Source organism: Zonotrichia albicollis, chromosome 1 (genome assembly GCF_047830755.1).
Source record: "Zonotrichia albicollis isolate bZonAlb1 chromosome 1, bZonAlb1.hap1, whole genome shotgun sequence".
Taxonomy (NCBI): domain Eukaryota; kingdom Metazoa; phylum Chordata; class Aves; order Passeriformes; family Passerellidae; genus Zonotrichia; species Zonotrichia albicollis.
The window spans coordinates 33,763,065-33,781,891 of record NC_133819.1 but is presented as its reverse complement, the minus strand read 5'-3'; the positions used below and the strand labels follow the sequence as shown (position 1 = coordinate 33,781,891).

Genomic DNA, 18,827 nt, shown 5'->3' with positions numbered 1-18,827 from the left:
ATTAATACACCTATGTTAATAGCATTAATGTTTTTCTGAAGTCAAAGCATGACTGGTAAAGCTGGCTTTCTGCTTGAGTGAGAGCATTTCACTTTCTTTTCACTGGAGGAATTTTCAGCCTGGCAGCAATAGTATTATAATAACTGCCAGCTGCTCACTTGGCACAAGAGTGCCTAGAACCAAGAGGAAGAGCCCAGTGCATTATACATATAATTTACTTTTCTCTAAGATGAAGGTTTAGGCCTCATAAATATTTTGATCTGGTCTTTGATGGCTTTTGTACACACTAGTCTGAAAATATTCATGTGGAGCATAACTTGCAGATTTTATTTTGGAGTACATTGGAGTAATTCCCACCAGTAGTGAAGAGCTAGGAAGAGAAATTGTTGTGGGAGATTCTTTTGTGAGTGGGTGGTCAAGAATGAAGGAAAACCTGTAAGTTTAAGCAGATGGACCTCCCTTATTTTATACCATGTATTGGATATGCAAGATTATTATCTTCCTAAATATTGGGTCATTTTGAACTAGTCTTCACATCAAAAGAATAAGGTTCAAGACATTATTTGTAAGGTAGAAACTCTGGAATGAAAATGAGACCTTTTTATATCCTCAACTCTGTGCTTGCCCACCACTGTCAGGACAATGATACAGAAATTAGGTCTGGAAGAGTAAACAGAAGCAATCATTGTGCCTTTCTGTATGTATAAACCCACACAGCTGCAAGCCAGAGAGCATTTCCTACTTACAATGCCACTTTTCTCTTGGATGTTTAAAATTGGCTTAAAAAACCACAGCGTACCAAAGGAGAAGCCAGGGGAGATTGTGATCCTTTTAAGATCTTTATTTCTAAATCATTTAATGATATCTGGAAACAGACCATACAGTGCTAGGAAGGCATGGTGATCTCTGGTGATCTCATTTTGAGAGAGAAGTTTTGCTCTGATCTTGTAGTGAGCTTGACCATAAGTTTCTCATGAGCAGGCATTGAGACACCCAAGAAAGGCAGTACCAGTAGGTGCTATCTGCATCCCCAGGATGCCAGCTTCTTGCATCTCCATATTTAATTTTTTACAGTGGACAGTCTCCAGTGAAATTACAGATAACTGGAATTCAGGCCATTTCACCTGCATGAGGGAAGGAGAAGTTTCTCCTTGTTGTGAGGACATCCTGGGGTATGCATGGGAGTATAACATGGGAAATTCTGAGCTCTAAAGGAGTATGTGATTAGAAGCATGTGGCTTAATTTGCTTTATGGTTCTTTACTTAAAATACATAGTAATGCCTTCTTTCTTGGCAGGATTCCTCTGTCTTAGATTCTTTATAGACTGGGCTGTCTTATTCAAAGTCTCATGCTGCAGTCAGCTAATCTCTGATCTCAGCTGCTGGTATAATGTAAGCAAATGCTGCTTTGCTGTAACAAAGTATAGTAAATACACTATAATGCTGCTTTAGTGGTACTTTTTTATGAGATTTGTGCCAAGCCTGATGTATTTCAAATTAATGTGGAAGCAATATTCTGATTGAAAGCAACTGCAAAAACCAACTTGCTATGTAAATTCCACACTTTCTGCTGGGATTTCCACATCTAGCAGTTGCAGTTCACTCTAAATCCTGTTTGAGAGATGGACAAGATGGTAAAGAAATAAAAAAAAATGGAAGAAAGATAATACAACTTAGAAGTTTCCCATGCAGAATCTCGGCAGTAACTGTAAGGAAAATGTCACTGATTCTCTCCTCTTTCTTCCCCATGTTGTTTTTGTTGTAGTACTGGGACAATGGTAATCCATGTTTGGCCTTCTTCCTGCCACATATGCACAACACCTGTGGTTCATGAGAATCTGGGAGGAGGTGGTTCTTTCTCTTTCCTTTATGCTTTTCATACTACTTATTCGCCCTCCTCTTCCTTCTGAAGGTACAGGGCAATGAAAGAAGGAATTTAACCAGATTTATGCTCTTTCTTTCTTGTACAGCTGTATGTGTCGTGGGATATTACAATTGGGTCTGTTTCTACTGCCCTTCGACTAAAGTTCCATCATATTTTTTGGTTCCCAGGCTTCTCTGACAGAAGGATAATAACATACATATGATCTGTTTCTGCTTCAGCTACTTACAGATTGTGAGTGGCAGTGGGGCTGACCAGCTGCAGTTTGTTTTTTGGAGTTACTGCCTCAGTTACTTTGAGGAATAGAAAAAGACATGACTTCCCTACAGGTTAAAGGTGGGAGGAGGACTTCTTTCTGCAGTGGCAGCAGACAGTGAAACACTCTTTTTCCATGCATGTTCTTTTAATTTTCAAGGAAAAGCTTTCAGTGCCCGTTCAAAATAAATGTAGTTACAGAAAATACCATCACCAAATTTATCCTGACTTGTCTCAACAGAAGTAGCAAAATTGAGAGTGGAATTTTGATTCTATGACACAAGTGAGTTCAGATGACAGAAAAATAACACTGGGGAGTCCCCAGAGTATGTGATTCTCTGGGACTGTGTTGTCCCATTTGGTTTCACTGTTCACTAAATGATCACTGGCCAAGCTTCCTCATGAAAGCCCAAAATGATACAAACAATATTGGGTAAACTTAGATCTAAATGGCAGTTGAAATGGCTGCTTTTGTTTGTATGTTTACTTAGGTTTTATGTCTTCCTCATCTGTGGGGCTGCACTGTTCTAAGATGAGCCCTACTGGATGAGGTAGAGTTGTAAGTGTTGCACACTGATGCCTCCCAATGACCAATATAAAGCAGCACACGATCCATAATTGTAAAAATATTTGTACAAAATATTTGTAAAAAACTCTTCACCTCCCCCATTCATAATACCATCATTACATCACCTTTTAAAGTAACTGTTAAACATATCGCATACCAGCCATCAAGTGTCCTTGTGTTTAATTCCCATTTAATGTTGGGCTATGATTGCATATTACCAAGCAAAGGGAGGACAGCTGTATCACTTTAAAATGCATGTTGATTCTGCTTTTGTATTTTTAACACAATAGTTAGAATTCCATAGAAGCTAAAATAGAAATTAGTATACTCCTAATCTTTAAAAAGTAATATTAATTTCAAAAATGAAGTGGAAATATCAATGTAAGTAAAATTTTATCTACTGTCTTCTGGTGTAAAACAAAATATTTTGCAGTCTAAAGAGCTGGTTGTATTATTTAAAGAATGTCTTCTCATTTTGAATATTTTCATGCTTTAAAAATCAGCATTCTCTTCATGTTCCTATCTCTTTCTTGTCTTTTTCGTGTCATAACTGTATTTAAATAAAACAACCATAAAACAACTCATTTGTGAACACTGAATTAAAAAAAAAATCAATTTTAAGGAACAACCTAAAAACCCAGGAAATTGACATAATCTTTCAGAGACAGTGCTTGGTTCAAGGTCAGACCATTGATCTTTCACTCAAACTATATAATTTAAAGTGGTGTTTTTAGCACAGAATTTGTCTGCTAATATCAGTCCTTCTCTGTATGTGTATATTGATAAAAGATAATGAGATTACATATATTCTGATGAATAATGGCTGCCTTGTAAACTTGCCACCTACCTACTGCGACTCTTATGAATATTTGATGATAATAAGTAGTAGGAACTTCACTGTGTTGCTTACTTAAAGAACCCAGCAGCGCAGGAGTACCTTTTGTTCTGCTTTTTTGCTTGGGGTAAGCAGTATGATATTTATATTAATATTAAATATTATACACATCTAACATATTCTTGTTCTTAATACTAGGAGTTCTGTTTAAATTATCTTTCTGTTGTTTTAGGAGGAAATGGTTGAGAGATGGAATACACAATTTTTAACATTTGAAGTTGTATTTTAAGATGAGGCTGGGTTGGCTAGTTAGTCTTACACATCTATGAATTAGCAGTTGAGAAAAACAAAAAAATGCAGTGAGCCACACTCACCATTTTGCCAATGCAGACATAGGTATAAAGTGTCTAAAATTAGTGTCTGTAGGTCAACAGTTTTGTAGATGTCTGTACAATGTCTGGTTTATCCATTATCACCTATAGATCCTATAGGCAGTAGTTTTGTGTCATATATTGCAAATTAGGCAAAATCTGTCAGCAACAGGCAGCACCTTTTATTGTCTCTTCATTTGGTTTCTTTTTTTTTTAGATGTGTAATAGAGGGTCTTCCCTTGCATGCTGTTTCAAGGTATTTTAGTGTGAAGCTGGTATCGAAAACCACATCTCTGATTTAATTGTGTTCAACTGAGATTCTTGATTGGGTTTCTCCTATTTGCACATTTGAAAACTTAGTGCTTTCATTATCCAACTTGCTTTACAGGATATGTTTGAAACAGTTGCTGTATTATATTTGATTACATATTTTTCTTCTGAGACTTGCAAGGCCTGTTACAGCTATATTTTTCCTTACTCAAGTGATGAGGAGAACAGCAACAGCTCTGACATTGATAGAAGATGTTTCATTTACTTAAAATAATCTGGCATAATAGTTAGTAGAATTTTTTTCAGTAACTCTGGCATATTGAGAGTAAAATCCATAATTTTATTAATGCTTTTATAGCAGTTTTCTTGAAAAGCAGTGCTTTACAGAATTTCTTTTTCTTTCAGGCAATCCGTTTCCTCCTGTTGCAGCTCAGGATCTTCAGTTTGTTCTGAAGTCTGGATACCTGGAAAAACGTAGAAAAGGTAAGTCTAGCTATCTTTTACTAGTGAAAGCTAGTGCATATTTAATGTCTGGGAAGTCTGTCTATATGTCTGTATTTGATGTTACACACATGAACAACTTTATACAGGAGTGATAAATAAAATGAGAAGAAGCTGAAATGTTGCAGCATTATTATGCAAAAGAAGCATAGCACATAATTGCTTCTATAGTATTGAAAGAAAATCCTATTTATTTACTAACAAAGTCATGCTGTGAAAGTCCACTCAGCCACAATTCAGAGACTTTCAGATATTTTTGAAGAAAACATTTGGAACGTATGTACAAGTACCATATGTTTACTTCATGTTTCAGTGAGCATCAAGATTTATTTTCCTTCAAGAGGGCAAATATTGATCTCAGCTTTGGTTCAGTCAATATTTACCTTGATTCAATAAATCTTATATTGTCACATTTTAATACCCACTTAATGCTGCGATAACTCTAGGAAATATTTAGGAAGTTGTTCATTATTTCCTTATATTTAATGTTACACGTGACTTCCCTCTTTATGTGATTTAAAATTCTTATTTGTTTTCTTACCACCAATTTTTATTTCTAATTTTCTTCTCAGTGCCATGCATTTCCTTAGTTTCCTTTCCTTAGTGTCTTTTCCTAGCTCCTCCTCCCTCTTACCTCACCCTTGAAAAGAAGTAACACATTTTTGTTCAATAATGGCATAAACCAACATAACACATGTTGTATTAATTTCAGACCATAGTTTTCTTGGCTTTGAATGGCAGAAGCGTTGGTGTGCTATCAGCAAGACAGTCTTCTATTACTACGGAAGTGACAAAGGTACTTATAACAATTATGAAAGCAACTATATTTTAATGTATAAAAGGATATGAAAGATTTGTTGGAGTTGGAAACTGCAAAGAAAAGGTAATTTTAAGAAATGGAATGAAGCTTTTCAAAGAAAGTTCTTTTCTTTTAAAAAAAAATGGACAGTGCTGTGAATTTTTAAACTGTGTAAATATTCATCAGAACTTGTCAGTGTTTTCTAAAGCAGGGAAACTGAGGAAAAAGAAATTTAAGTTTCTTTTAAAGCTAATTTGTTTGCTGGCTGTTCAGTTTGGTAGTGTGCTGGTATTCAACTCTTTTACTAGATAGAAAATGTTCTTTCTCTCCAAATAGGATGTTAATTTGAAAACATCCTCTAGTAATTATACCTTCCAAGTTCCTTAGAGATGGTTCTATCCAGGAAAATATTAATCTAAAAGCTGCACAGTGGAGTTCTTTATTTCTTTTAAAATAGTTTATGCTCTGGAAAAGCTAGAAATAATGTATTTAACTGAAGTCGGCAATGGAAACTAAAGCAAACTTCTGAAGGTGACTTTCAAATTTAAATGGCCAGATTGGAAAGAATCTAGCATAAATGTTGTAATATTACTTTGAATTTTTGAAATTCACAGTCAAATAAAACATATTTAAATACTGTGCCCTGTACATTTGATGTTCAAGGGTAAACAAAATGATGCATGATTATATCTGAGTAAATTTTAAAGTAAAATAATGTCTTCCAACACCCCCCCCCCACCTCCCCCAAAAAAATTCTAGGGCAAACTTTGCATTTAATTTTTTTGTCTTTTTGTTTGTCCTTTTATTTTTGAGATAACTGTAGGTAGTTATTATGTCGGCCTTTTTTAGTCAAAGACTAATATGATTTGCTCCAGTTTGTTTCATTCCTTGGTATACTGACTCATTTAAGCTTGTCCTCTCTTTAAAACCATAAGAAATAAAGAGTCAAATTGTCAGTCCAGTTTTCATTTTGCTAGTTTCCCATCATGTCCTCTTTTCAGTTTTGCTAGCATATCTGCTAAATGTTGCTTTTTCTTCTATACTCTTTTCTTGGGATTTACAGGTTGATCAGGCTTCACAAACATGAAAAATCTTTGTTCAAAAATTTTGAGATGTGGCATGATTCTGATTGGATTTGTCGGTACTGATTGATTATTTCTCTGGAAAATGATTACATGCTGTTTACTTATATATATAGTTACACATTGCCTAGTCATTTAAAAATAGCTATTATTTTTTCAGAAGATAATTGCTAGTTCATAAAGATTGTTGTTGATTATAAAATCTTTGTATTTTTGCCTGCTTTTTTTTAGGAAAAAAAAGGCTTGATTTTTTTTTAACATTCTTTTCTGTATGGCTGTGCTAATGATTACTTATGCTTTCTAGCATGTCATCTTTGTATTAAGGCAGGCATGCTGCCCACTTGGTCTTTGTCTTTTTTTTTTCTTCTTTTGCAACAACCTGATTATCAAGTCTGTGTTGCAATTTTTAATACCTGTATTCAAAGTTAAGATGCATAGAAATACATTCCCTAGCACTCAGGAGGCTGGTGTCACGTTAAGAATTGACTGGGATCTCTTTCATTTATAGATCTATAGAGACCTTTTTTTTTGGCTAATGCATTTAGAGCTTTTGCAGGCTGAAGATTGTTTGGGGAAGGTCCTCCTGTCCATAACCTAATGATGTGGGAGGGGCACGTGGTCCATTGGAACTGTATTGAATCACAGAATCATTTAGGTTGGAAAAGACCTCTAAGATCAGAGTCCAACCATTAATGCAGCATTGCCAGGCCCACCACTAAACCCTGTTCTAAGTGCCATTTTTGCATGTGTAATAAATACCTCCAGGGATGGTGGCTCCACCACTTCCCTGCGCAGCCTGTTCCAATACGTGACAACTCTTTCAGGGAAAAAAAATTGCCTAATACCCAATCTAAACCTTCCCTGGTGCAACTTGAGGGTATTTCTTCTTGTCTTATCTCTTGTTGCTTGGAAGAAGAGACTCACCCCTACCTCATTACAACCTCCTTTCATGTAGTCATAGAGAGCATGGCATAGTTGGACTCCAGGCAGTAATTCATGTAATTAATGGAGGAAGCAAACAATCAGATGCATGAATTTCTGCCCTACCTCCATTGGATTGGTGCTTGTACTGCAGAAAAATTAGTTAATCTTGGTGTAGTGACTTGATCTTGTAATATGGGATGAGCAAGTCACTACTGAACTTGTCTTTGAATAAAAAAAGTTTTTCTAGACTGATCAGAGGTACTGTCTTCAGGCCTGTGATCCTATATAAAAGTGCCTGTTGCAGTGCAGAAGCAACTCACTGCCATTGAGCAGAAACTGGACACCAGCCACAGCAGGCTAGCATGCTGTCAAAAGTGAGCTGTCACCTTAATGGTTGTGGGGGTACATGCTGCAGTTCATCACACTGTTCAGCTGCACAGTGTCAGCATGGATGAGGTGTGTGATGAGGCAATCCTGAGCAGCTCTGGCATTTACTCACTGCAACTGTTTTCACTCCCACTGTTGTGGCCAGCAGTGGTACCTGCTGTAGCGTGCTGTTGTGCTGGGGGCATCCTTCTTTTAGTGCGACCCTTAATGCTGTACCAGATAACTTGGACCATGTGGAAATTCAGAGTGTGTTCATACCCATTGTAGAACAGCACTAAAGTGTGTGTGTGGTGGCTTTGTGCAAATTGTGAACCTGGTTTCAAAGTGACGAGGATTCCACACGTACTCACTCCTGCTGCCTGTGTCGCTTTAGATGGATGATGGGCTGCTAGTGCCTCTGTGGCAGCAGGGATTTCTGCCTCCATCTTGGCTTGTTTTGAATTGTGTCTGGTTTTAAAACCAGATCATAGGTGAATAAACTGTGAAAGCTATTTTGCGTCTGCAGTGATGGGTCTTCTGTTGACCAAAGTTTGATTTTTTCATGCTTAAGTATCAGTGGAAATGTAACTGAGTGGTTAACATGAGACTACAGAATACCTTTTTATTAGTAGTATAGATTTGTTGTTTCCAAAGCAGTTTTAATTCTTCTGACTAAACTTCTCTCCTTTTTGGATTGGGAAAGCAAGAAGTGTGAAGTGTATAAAGCTCACAAATGTGTAAGGAAGAGTTTCAGAATCATTTACTCTAAGCTGAATGATGAAAAAGTAAGGCCTAGTCCAGAAGTATATAGTGCAGTATAAAGCCTGTGAAATACAGTAAATGGCCGTGTGTTTGTGTGTGTGTTCACCTAAACAACTCCAAGCATCTCTTCAACGGTTGTGATGCCTTCAGGCCAGTGTATTTCTTGTTTCACTGTTTTCTCTTCAGTTTTCTCCTCCATTTGGCATAGCATTGGGTAGTGAAACAATGTAATTTTTCCAGCCATATAGACAGGTCTAAGTGAATCACCTGCATTTTTTCTCTTGATCACCAATAAATGGAGTAGATGGAGAAACAAGGCTTAAAGGTTTGAGCTAGTCACATGTCAGAAATAGGTGTTGTGGGATGCACGTGTGTATTTATGCCTGTGCTGCAGTATCAGTTGCCAGCACGTGGCCCACAGCATTGCAGAGGGCTGTGTTCAAATGTCAAAGCTGGGTGGGATTTTGAGAAACTTGCCTGGTGCTCCTTTTCATCGTATTTCCTTCCATAAATCTTTTATAGTCCTCTCTTTTCTTTTCTTCCATGCAGTTGCACCCTGAATTGAGTACCCTGGTTCCCTGTCATTTTTCTATATGATCTCTGGCTGTTCCTGTGTCCTCAGACACTGAGATGGTATGGATAACCTTTCAGACCTCAAAGTGCCTGTGAATAAGGAAAGTTAATTTGTTGCTTTATAAATGATTGAATTAATGGCTTCATTACTTCTTTCTCACTAGGCCACAATGTTATATGCCCTTCTGTCTCAGCAAACTGGAGAGATCAGCTAAATGTTTAGCAAGACAGTAATTGATAACATTATGGTAATTTTTCCTCTGCTAATGGGCACTAAAAATTTATTTTCATTTTTATAACTTGAAAATGGTATCTGCTTGCCCGCCAGTAATATGATATTAAAGAGGGGTATAATTCAGAGGCTTTTAGAAAAGTCTGAGTTTATTTTTTATTTTTCAATTTCTTTAGTTTTAACATGGACATAATAGTTTTGGATTTCTCTGAATAATAAGATAGTGATGACCAGGCCAGTGGTGAACTATTTCTATTTGGGCAGAGAAGGGAATTGTGCATGCTCAACAGGACTTCATTGTAGCAGTGTGATGGCAATGAAAGGCATCTGTCTGATGTGTACTGGGTCTTCTGCTGTGAGGCTGTTAAATTCAGACCTCAAGACCCACACTTGTTGTTAATAATGTGTTATTTAAAGAATAACTACTGGATATAAGCAAACAGAATGTAAACAATTCAGTCCCCTAAATAACTTCTTCCATTTCTTAATTATTTTACAATTTCAGTTTCTCAGAGGACTAGATTAAAGGAAAAAAGAAGAAGAAAAAAAAGTTGATTACATTTCAGATCTGCTGTCTTAAACGGAAGAACTTCTGTGCATGCATTTGTTCAAAAGCTGGGAAAGGAATTACCATTTTGGAGATACTTGCACTGAGCTATTTTTTGATAGCAGACATCCTGCACATGGAAAAGTATGCGAAACTACATTTAGCATGAAACCATGTAAACTGTAAAATCTTAAAGGCTCCTAATTTCAAGATGAAGAGAGTTAAATTATAGATTCTAATATTCTCTATAAATACTTTATCACTCTCTGAAATCTTTCTGTTTGCCTTTGTTCCTTATGTCTTTCTCTGTAACTTCTTTCCTTTCTACTATCCCAGTCCTCTCTGTTCTTCAGAGTGCACTAATTCTTTTTACATGTGCTAATAATATGAGCACATCGCCTTAGGCCTCAAATTTACAACCCAGTAATTTCAAGATCTCATTGAAGGTTTACCCTTCTTTGTTTTAAATGTTCCCATGGACTTAGTTACGCAAGGTTACTTCAAAACGCTTTTTCTCTGCTTCCCTTGAGACTCTCTTTACTCAATAGAATATTGGCCCTATTTCTGTTAACAATGTTTAACTCTTTTTAGGATGAATGAAGTTTATATGTGAGAGAAATGTTTAAAGCCTTTCAAATTTTTTTCAGATCTGAATTTTCTCTATGTTAAATATAGCCCCCGTATTTAGTTCATTTAAAATTCTGTGGGGTTTTTTTCCCAATACTTAGTGCCTGACTCTCCCCTCTGCTATACTACTTTTTAATAATGATTTTAAATTCCTGTTGCAAAATGATCTACACAGACCCAGATTTATTTTTCTGTTCTGTGCCTGACATAGGAAACAGGGGAGAGAGGAGGTTGAGCAGATGAGAGCAAAGGACAGCTTATGCTGAAATGAGATCTGGCTTCATTGTCGAACAAGTTATGCTTGATGATGTTCACAGTCCTTTTTATTTTTACAAGACTGATATTACACTTTTTACATTTCTGTTTTATGTTTTTCTGGGGCAACTTAAGGGTTTTATTGGAACACCAATTTTTTCTTGATAAAATAACACACAACAAAAATGTTATTGTGCTTCAGAGAAGTGTGTTCTATCAGCATATATCTCCCTAGTTCTTCCTCAATATGTTGTTGTATTCCTGCCTAAGCAAAATACTGGTTCTGATTTGGGGATTCAAAATGAAAATTAAACATCTGTAATGTAAATGTGCCTCTTGAAGCCACTGTTGACTCCTGCTGTAAAAACTACCAGTATCTAATTTTAATTCTCCAAGTAAAATCTTTAAGTCTTCAAAACGTTTTAATATCAGAAACTGTTTAATTCTTCCTAAAGCACAGTCTCTAGAAAATATTTCTGATACAAACAATTTAACTGGTGATGTGAAAGTTCACAGGAGTCGCTGTGGCCCTTATTCCACAAAGCATCTTGGAACCAGAAGCCCAGGTCAGTCCAAACCCGTTTAGCTGCAAGCCTGTGCCAAGCAGTGAAGTCGAGGTGATTGTTGAGTCTGATGATGCCAGGATGGCTCTGCCTTCAAGCCTGCACCTGACTGCTCTGCCTGGCCAAGCAGCTGCTGTGGGTCATGGTTTGCTCCGTGGTGATCAAGGGGTGGTCTGATCCTTTTCAGCTGGTCTCCAGTCCTAACTGAAAAGGTGTATTCTGCAAGAGCAAATGGCATTTTTAGACCTCCACTGTTTGTCACCACCAGAGCAGGCAACTGAGCTATAGTTGACCTGTGTTCTGCCATTCTGTATTTCTGGAGCCATTTCTCAGGACGTACTGGGTCTTATCTCTGGCTTGCTGCTGCAGGGAGTGTGAATTCATAGAGTCTTTCAACTATAACAGGTTCTGAGTCAGGGCTGTGAAGTACCTCGTTGTCTTAGAATTTCTTCATTTGCACCACACTGGACTTTATTCAGAGGCTACTGATAAGACAATTGGAAGTAAAAGCAGCAATGCTAAGGCTAGTCTATTGCTATAATGGCCATTGAAAGACTGTAATAGCAAAGGATGGATGTATATAAATATTTGGTGGTGTATACAGGTAATTTTCATTAGCACTAAAATAGTGGGTTCAGAGAGATAAGACAAAAACCGTATAAACAGAAAAACAATCAAATGGAATATGGATGTCATGCACCATCCTCTTCCAAAGTACAGCATCTTTGTGGTTTAACTGCAATGCTCTTTGAAAGAACGAGTACAGTGCAGAGATCATTCGAGATTAGCTCTGTAAAAGTGTATTACCATAAAAGGGATCATCCATGTCACAGAGAAGCAGTCTCAGAAATAATCCAAGAGAGTAAATTTGAATACTTGCCTCATTTTTATCTTGACAAAATGTTTTTACCTTTTGAACCTGGTATTTGTTTATTCTGCCTGCGTGCTCCTATCTTCTAGGGTTTTGATAAACCTCCAGCATGGGAGAGTGAGAAATTAATGTGTTTCACTTCATCTTCTCCCTGAGGTCACAAGGGAGGGAACAATAACAGTCCTAGGCAGAAATGAATTTCATTAAAAGGAACCTAGTTAACCTATTGCAAGTTATTATTTCTAATATCTACCTTGGTGTGATTTCATGAATTTTGCATGTGTGTGCTGTTTGAAATAGAGGTGGAGGATTGAGCAAATAGAAAATACTAGTACTATATTATTAGTACTTATTTAAGACAGAATAAAACTTACTGTGGGGGAAGGGACTAGAAGTGAAAATAGAATGGTGCCCCAGATTTTCTCATATGATTGTGTTATTAGGTATTTGCTTGCCCTGGGTGAGAGTTCATAAAAAGGTGGGAAGGACAGAGAATATGTGTTGATGTGCACATAAGATTATTAGAAAGAATATTTGACTGATGAATGCCCTCATGTCCATGTATGTTCACATTGCTTTGTTCGCCAATTTTTACCCTCTCAGGAGTGGAAACAGATTTTCTTTCCTATTAAATTCCCAGAAATATGACAAAAATTTGTTGAAAACAATAGTTTTCCTATTTTATCTACTGTAGAAATTTTCTCCTTTTGTTGACAAGCATAAGCAATGGATGCTCAATTTGCACCTAAGTTCTATTCAGCAATACTTAAAGTAGTTTTGCTGCTGTGCCTAGTGCTTATTGTTAATTAATGCTTTTCTCTTCTGTGTAAAAAAAGCCCGACACCAAATGACATTTTTAAAATATGCAACTGCACTTTGTTCTTTGTTTGCCTGTGCAAAATGTGAAATACGATGCCAGTCTTCACTTGAATGCTGCACTGTGATCTGCAGGAATTGCAAAACTTAATTACTTTTACATTTTTGGTTTGTTTTTAATATTTGCCAAAATATGCCAGAGCACATAAAATCTGCTGTAGAATTTGGTTTGAAGGGCTCGAAAGGAGTGCACAGGTGCTGCTTGCACAACATGCAGTGTATTTAAAGTCAGATCTGCTGTAAGTGATACTTTTATAAACCAGAACCTTTGAAAAGTAGAATATTGCCTTTAAAACAACCACATGGCTGTACCTAATAAACTGTGGTAGGGCTCAGTACTTTTATTAGCTAATTAAACATTTGCTGTTTTGAGAGAATGGCTTTTGGAATGAACACAGATGCACACACCTGAATTTATAACAAAATTCATTCTGTATTTTTGCCATGTTGAAAGAAGGCACATCTGGGAGTGGGTGGGAGAATGTGAAAAGCAGCTTTTCCAATTTCTTAAAAAGAAGCTTGAAGTTTATTTTTTGAGTGAAGTGGTTAGTTTAGGAGGGAGCTCAGCAAGTTCTGAGCTAGACAGGTTTTCCCATTGGTTTACTGAACCTGAAAGAGACACTGATTTATAGGAAACGTGTCTTGCAAGTTCCAGTTCTTGGCTTTCCCTAGATACAAGTGTCATAACACGCACTTCTTACTAAATAAGACCACCATCTGCAAACATCCCCCTGTGGAATTCCTTAGGCATCCTACAGAAAAAATGTACTTTTGGGTACATCTTCCCTTAAAATAAAGCCTTATCTCCAGAAGCATCACTTAATCATTTTGCTAAAAACCTACGTGTTCTTTGTAAAATTCATGAAATAGAAAACAAAATCTGAATAAACGATAACCTGCTGAGCCACTTACATTCACTGTTGTAAATGAAGCTCTAACTTTGTTTTTTATCTCCAACAGACAAACAACAGAAAGGTGAATTTGCCTTAGAGGGCTACACCATCAGAATGAATAATAGCCTTCGGAAGGATGCGAAGAAAGATTGTTGTTTTGAAATCTCTGCTCCAGATAAGCGCATTTATCAGGTTGGACTTTTTTATGTTGACTTGAAATTTAATTGACAAAGCTGTTACAATTCCAGTTACTGAATTAGCATTTCAGTGAAACAACTGCCACTGATATCTTAATGAAAAGAGGAAGCCCTTGCTTGCATATATTGTATATTCATATATTAGGAAAAAAAATCTGATTAAACATATGTATGTACATGTTCAAATATTATCTTTTTGGTCAAGAGCAAGGAAATCTATCATCTTTATCTATTGGTCATTTCAATATTACCATTTTAATATCTATTGTATAGTGTGTCTATGTGATTTCTTGGATGAATTAAATAGTAAAAAAAAGTTAAAATATGTATCAGTGTTAAATACATATTGTATTGGTCATGGCTTTTCAAGGAAAACCTACAAAAAGGCACATATCAGCTGTGCAATTCAGAGATCTATCAGCCAGACATCAATATGGAATGTAAGTTTAATAAGTTTTAAATATCTGAGATTGCGGTTGAAAGCCAGTTAATTAAGCTGTCAGGTAGTGTGTTGGAGTCTGACAAGAACATTTTTAAGAAAACTGTACCCAGCAGTCTAAAGAAATTCATGGGTGTCTTCTAATTGTCAAGGGCAAATTTTGTTCATCAGTTCTGGCTTTGACATTGATGAAGAGAAGCAGCTTTTTTCTGCACAGCTGCCAGCTGCTGATCAGAGTTTCAAATCCATCATCCTCTCCTTCAATTACGTAAATTTGTCAAAATTAGCTGTACATTATAAGAAGCATCCTTGCAAGAAAAGTACCAGAAGACATGAAAAGAATTGCTAATGGTTTCTGGAGGAAGTGACGGGAATGTTACATTCCCTCTTTTTTTATTGCTAATGAAATTGTAGTTGTGTTTTTGACATTACTGCTAGTAGTTATTAATAAGCATTTAATAGTTTACAGCTGCCACTCCCAAAGAAGCAGAGGAATGGGTACAGCAAGTCAAATTTGTAATTCAAGGTAAGCCAGCCAGTAGAGCAGTTGCCTTTATTGCCAATACTGCTTAGTGACAATCGTTCTGTCCATTTACTCATCTGTCATGTTAGTACCTGTAGGATTCCCACATGTCCAAGCTTTGAGTAGCAAGTCCTAATTTTCAATTGTATTACAGCTTTTATATGACTTTTTCTTCAAGATTTTTGCTTTTCTCCCAGAATACTATCTAGCTTGAAAGCTCTCCCTTATATAAGCTCCTTCATATAAACCCTTTCTTACCCCTTGAACAGTGTAAAAAAAAATAAGCAGAATGTACTGGAAGGAGCAGGTCATAGAAAAATTGTTTTCATTTTGCGTAAATTTATGCTTAGGCATTCTTTTCCACTAGATGTTAACTTTTTAAACTGCTGTTGCATAGATACGGGATCTAATGCTATTCCTGAGGAGGAGGAAGAGGAATATGATGATGTTGGACAAGTGAACAGTGACGCAACAGATGATAGCATTTATGAAGAAGTTAAAGGTATTGTTGAATTCTGTGTGACTTGTGATCATTTTGTCTTCTCTGCTTCTAGTTCGATAACTCTGAGTGGTTTAAAGGAAGTGAGTAAAGTAGCACGACGAATAAGATACTTTTAGATTTCAGATTTTGCTATGACATTGAAAAAAAATATCTTCAGTTCTGAGTGAGAACAGTTTTCTTTGGCAGGGGCATCAAAATAGCACAGAATGTGTAAAAGTGAACTCAGGGGACCTTCAGCTCATTAACATTTTCTGGTATGCAATTTTTTTTTATTAAAAAATTGAAAAGCTTTTTCCAGGAACATGCCCATTATTTTTTTTCTTTATTCATTTTGGCATTTGTATTAAGCAGAAGTTCTCTGTCGTTCCAAATGTTACCAGCTTCTGCCTAGTACATGGTATTACAATCCTACAAGAAAGCAATGTGTTTGTTTGAAAAGACTGGAAATGAACTGCAAGGAAAGCAACATGAGTGTTGACACTGTTCTGTTTCATGTTTTCCAGCATGGCTATGATGATACAGAAACTTTTTGCTGTGGTTTTTCCAATGTGGTCAAATGATTATGCCTTTAAATGTCCAACTGTATCTGTCAGATGGCTAAACAAAAGAAAAACAGCTTTGCAAAAGTTCTTGATTATAGACATTCAAGTACTAGGAGAAAGGTTGCTGTTCTTTATTAAATTTTAAGAAGTTGTGGAAAAAAATCAAATTTTCAGTTATCATTAGTTAACAAGTGATATGACAATTATTAATCACTTTGTATGAAATAGAGTTCTATACTCCTTGCTGTTTGGAGCAGTGCAATTATCAGCAATAATCTGAGAGGAAAAATTAGTTGTTGCATGTGATGCTCACTAACCTTCTGTATCTATTAGGTAGAATTTCCTGACCACTGGAGAAAAGAACATTTTACACTTTGTCTTGATTTTCAAATTAAGGTCATTTCAGTGAATAAAGGGTGAAATAAACAAGGCTGTCATGAAAATGACTGTCATAAAATTATAAGATATTAATTTATATCTCTTTAGGAGCTGTTTTTTGGGTTGTTCCATATCTTTGAATTGTACCTAGATTACTTCAACACAGAATGCATTTTCTGCTGAAGTGACATGCAGTGTGTCATGCACGCTGAAAAACTCTCTGCAGTGAATATAAAAACTACATTACTGGGCTTAATTTTATAGCTACAAGATACATGCAAACCTTATTACAGTGCTTTTTGGATGTCGAGGTTCTTACAGAATGAGGATTTGTATGCTCGCTTATGCTTTTGTTAAAAAACTCTACATATATCCTGGGATAAATTACTCTTTTTTTAGCTTCAGTTACCTTATCTGTTCATTTGAATGTCAGATAGTAAGTAGATCTGGAGCAGTAACACATAAAATACTGGGAGAAGGGATTGGTTAATACAGACTTTGAGTTCTTTTCTTCGAGCTCTGTCTTCAGTGAATTGCTGCCTTGGTGTGATTCTGTAGGAAATTAGAGTATTTTCACTTGCATCCCTTTTTTTATGACAGTTTTCTGGGAGCTGCTGTCTCCTAATGTGGCTAATAAACCTGAAATGTAAAAACATCACAAAGAAGAGGTAGTTCAAGAAATTTAGTTTCAGTTTTTAGTTAATTTATTTCCTTGTGATCTTGAAGTGTGCTTCATTTTCATATTATCAAGTAGAGATTATCTTCCTTTATCTCAATCTTTTTCCATCTCATCTATTTGAATTGTGATCTTCTCAGGAAAGGCCATTTTACTTCTTACAGTGGAGCTTTTAGTTTTGACTCCGATGTGTTGACATAATTAAGTAAAAATAAAGCATAAGTTTGCAATAGGTTTCTGGTGATTACTTAGTCCTTTTATCATATACTTAAAATGGAATTACAGACTTATGACTCTGAGACCTTAGAGCAGTCCTCTTCTTCATTCATATCATATTGAAGAGTGTTAGATGAAATGCTGGTTGATAAACCTCACAGGAGTAGGCTTTATTTATTTTTTGTGTAGCTGTTCATCTAAACTTGATGGTAAAAGAGTATAAAAGAGTACATTCCAGTTTGGTTCATCTCCTTTAATTAGACCTGATTGGTTGCATTTAATTACTCTTGGCTGTCCTTCCTATTTTCCCAGGTAATTGAATTACACTTTCTTCCTTTCATGGTCAAAGGTGGAGCATCATTATCCCTGCTGTTACCTGGCATAATAATACAGAACAAATAAGAAATCTGGAATGCCTGCTAAGAGAACAGAAAAAAATTATTTGTACAGCTGCAAAGCTATGCTAAGCTCTGGAATCCAGAAGGCAAACATGCTAGATCCTTGTGAAGAGGGAGAAGAAATTAATCTCCACTTTGTTTTTATCCTCAAAGCATATTCATGTTAGAGGATTCTAATCCTCTGTTTTCACAGATCCACTAGCTTTATAAATATTGAATTTCAGGTGCACAGCTCATTGTACTATGTTATAATTTATTTGGTTATAATTTGCATTTTCTCAAGTAAGTAAAATTTTGCATTTCTGTGGTTTTCCAGTGTTTTTATGCCAGCATTTTAGAAGAAAATTAAGCGAGTTCAGTTGATAATATTTAGTTTGGTATTTGAATAAAGATTTTTTTGTATTAAAAAAAGCATGTTGATATTTTTGCATGGTTTTGAAAATTGGGAAATTTTGAGAACTGTGACAGTAATCAGACTGACACTGTATTCTCTAGCTATCTCATTGCTTAGCTATTTTTTTCTCCTGCTAGTGACAGGAGACAGTGTGGATGAATTTTCCAGGCAGAAGCTGGATATGTTCAAACCAGTATCCAGAATGCCAACAGACTATTAGCCTAAAGCACAGATTTCAGTGGTATACACCATGTACTGTCTGCTGGCAGCTTGATAGTTAGGAGGGGTACAAAGAGGTGTAGGAAATTTAATCTTTTGATCTGTTAAGTCACTTTCTTCTTTAATAGCCCATACAAATTCATATTTACCATGGAAGGATAATTTTCATGGTTCTCAGTATTAGTCAGTGTTTTGCTGTGGTTATTCAGGTAAAGTAAAAAAAAAAAATCAGAACTTTCAAAGAATTCCCAAGTTGTAAAACTTCCCTTGGAAGATTCTTCAGGAAAAGAA

The 18,827-nt window shown here is 36.1% G+C and overlaps 1 protein-coding gene across 1 annotated transcript in view; it reads left to right on the top strand.

The window, feature by feature from the left end:
• Positions 1–18,827, top strand: part of SKAP2 (src kinase associated phosphoprotein 2) — a 118,888-nt gene that overhangs the window by 64,406 nt on the left and 35,655 nt on the right. Inside the window, exons 5-9 of the mRNA XM_005480886.4 lie at positions 4,587–4,664; positions 5,395–5,478; positions 14,120–14,244; positions 15,151–15,214; positions 15,609–15,713. Coding sequence (XP_005480943.1) covers positions 4,587–4,664; positions 5,395–5,478; positions 14,120–14,244; positions 15,151–15,214; positions 15,609–15,713 — 456 coding nt within the window. The remainder of the gene's footprint in view (positions 1–4,586; positions 4,665–5,394; positions 5,479–14,119; positions 14,245–15,150; positions 15,215–15,608; positions 15,714–18,827) is intronic.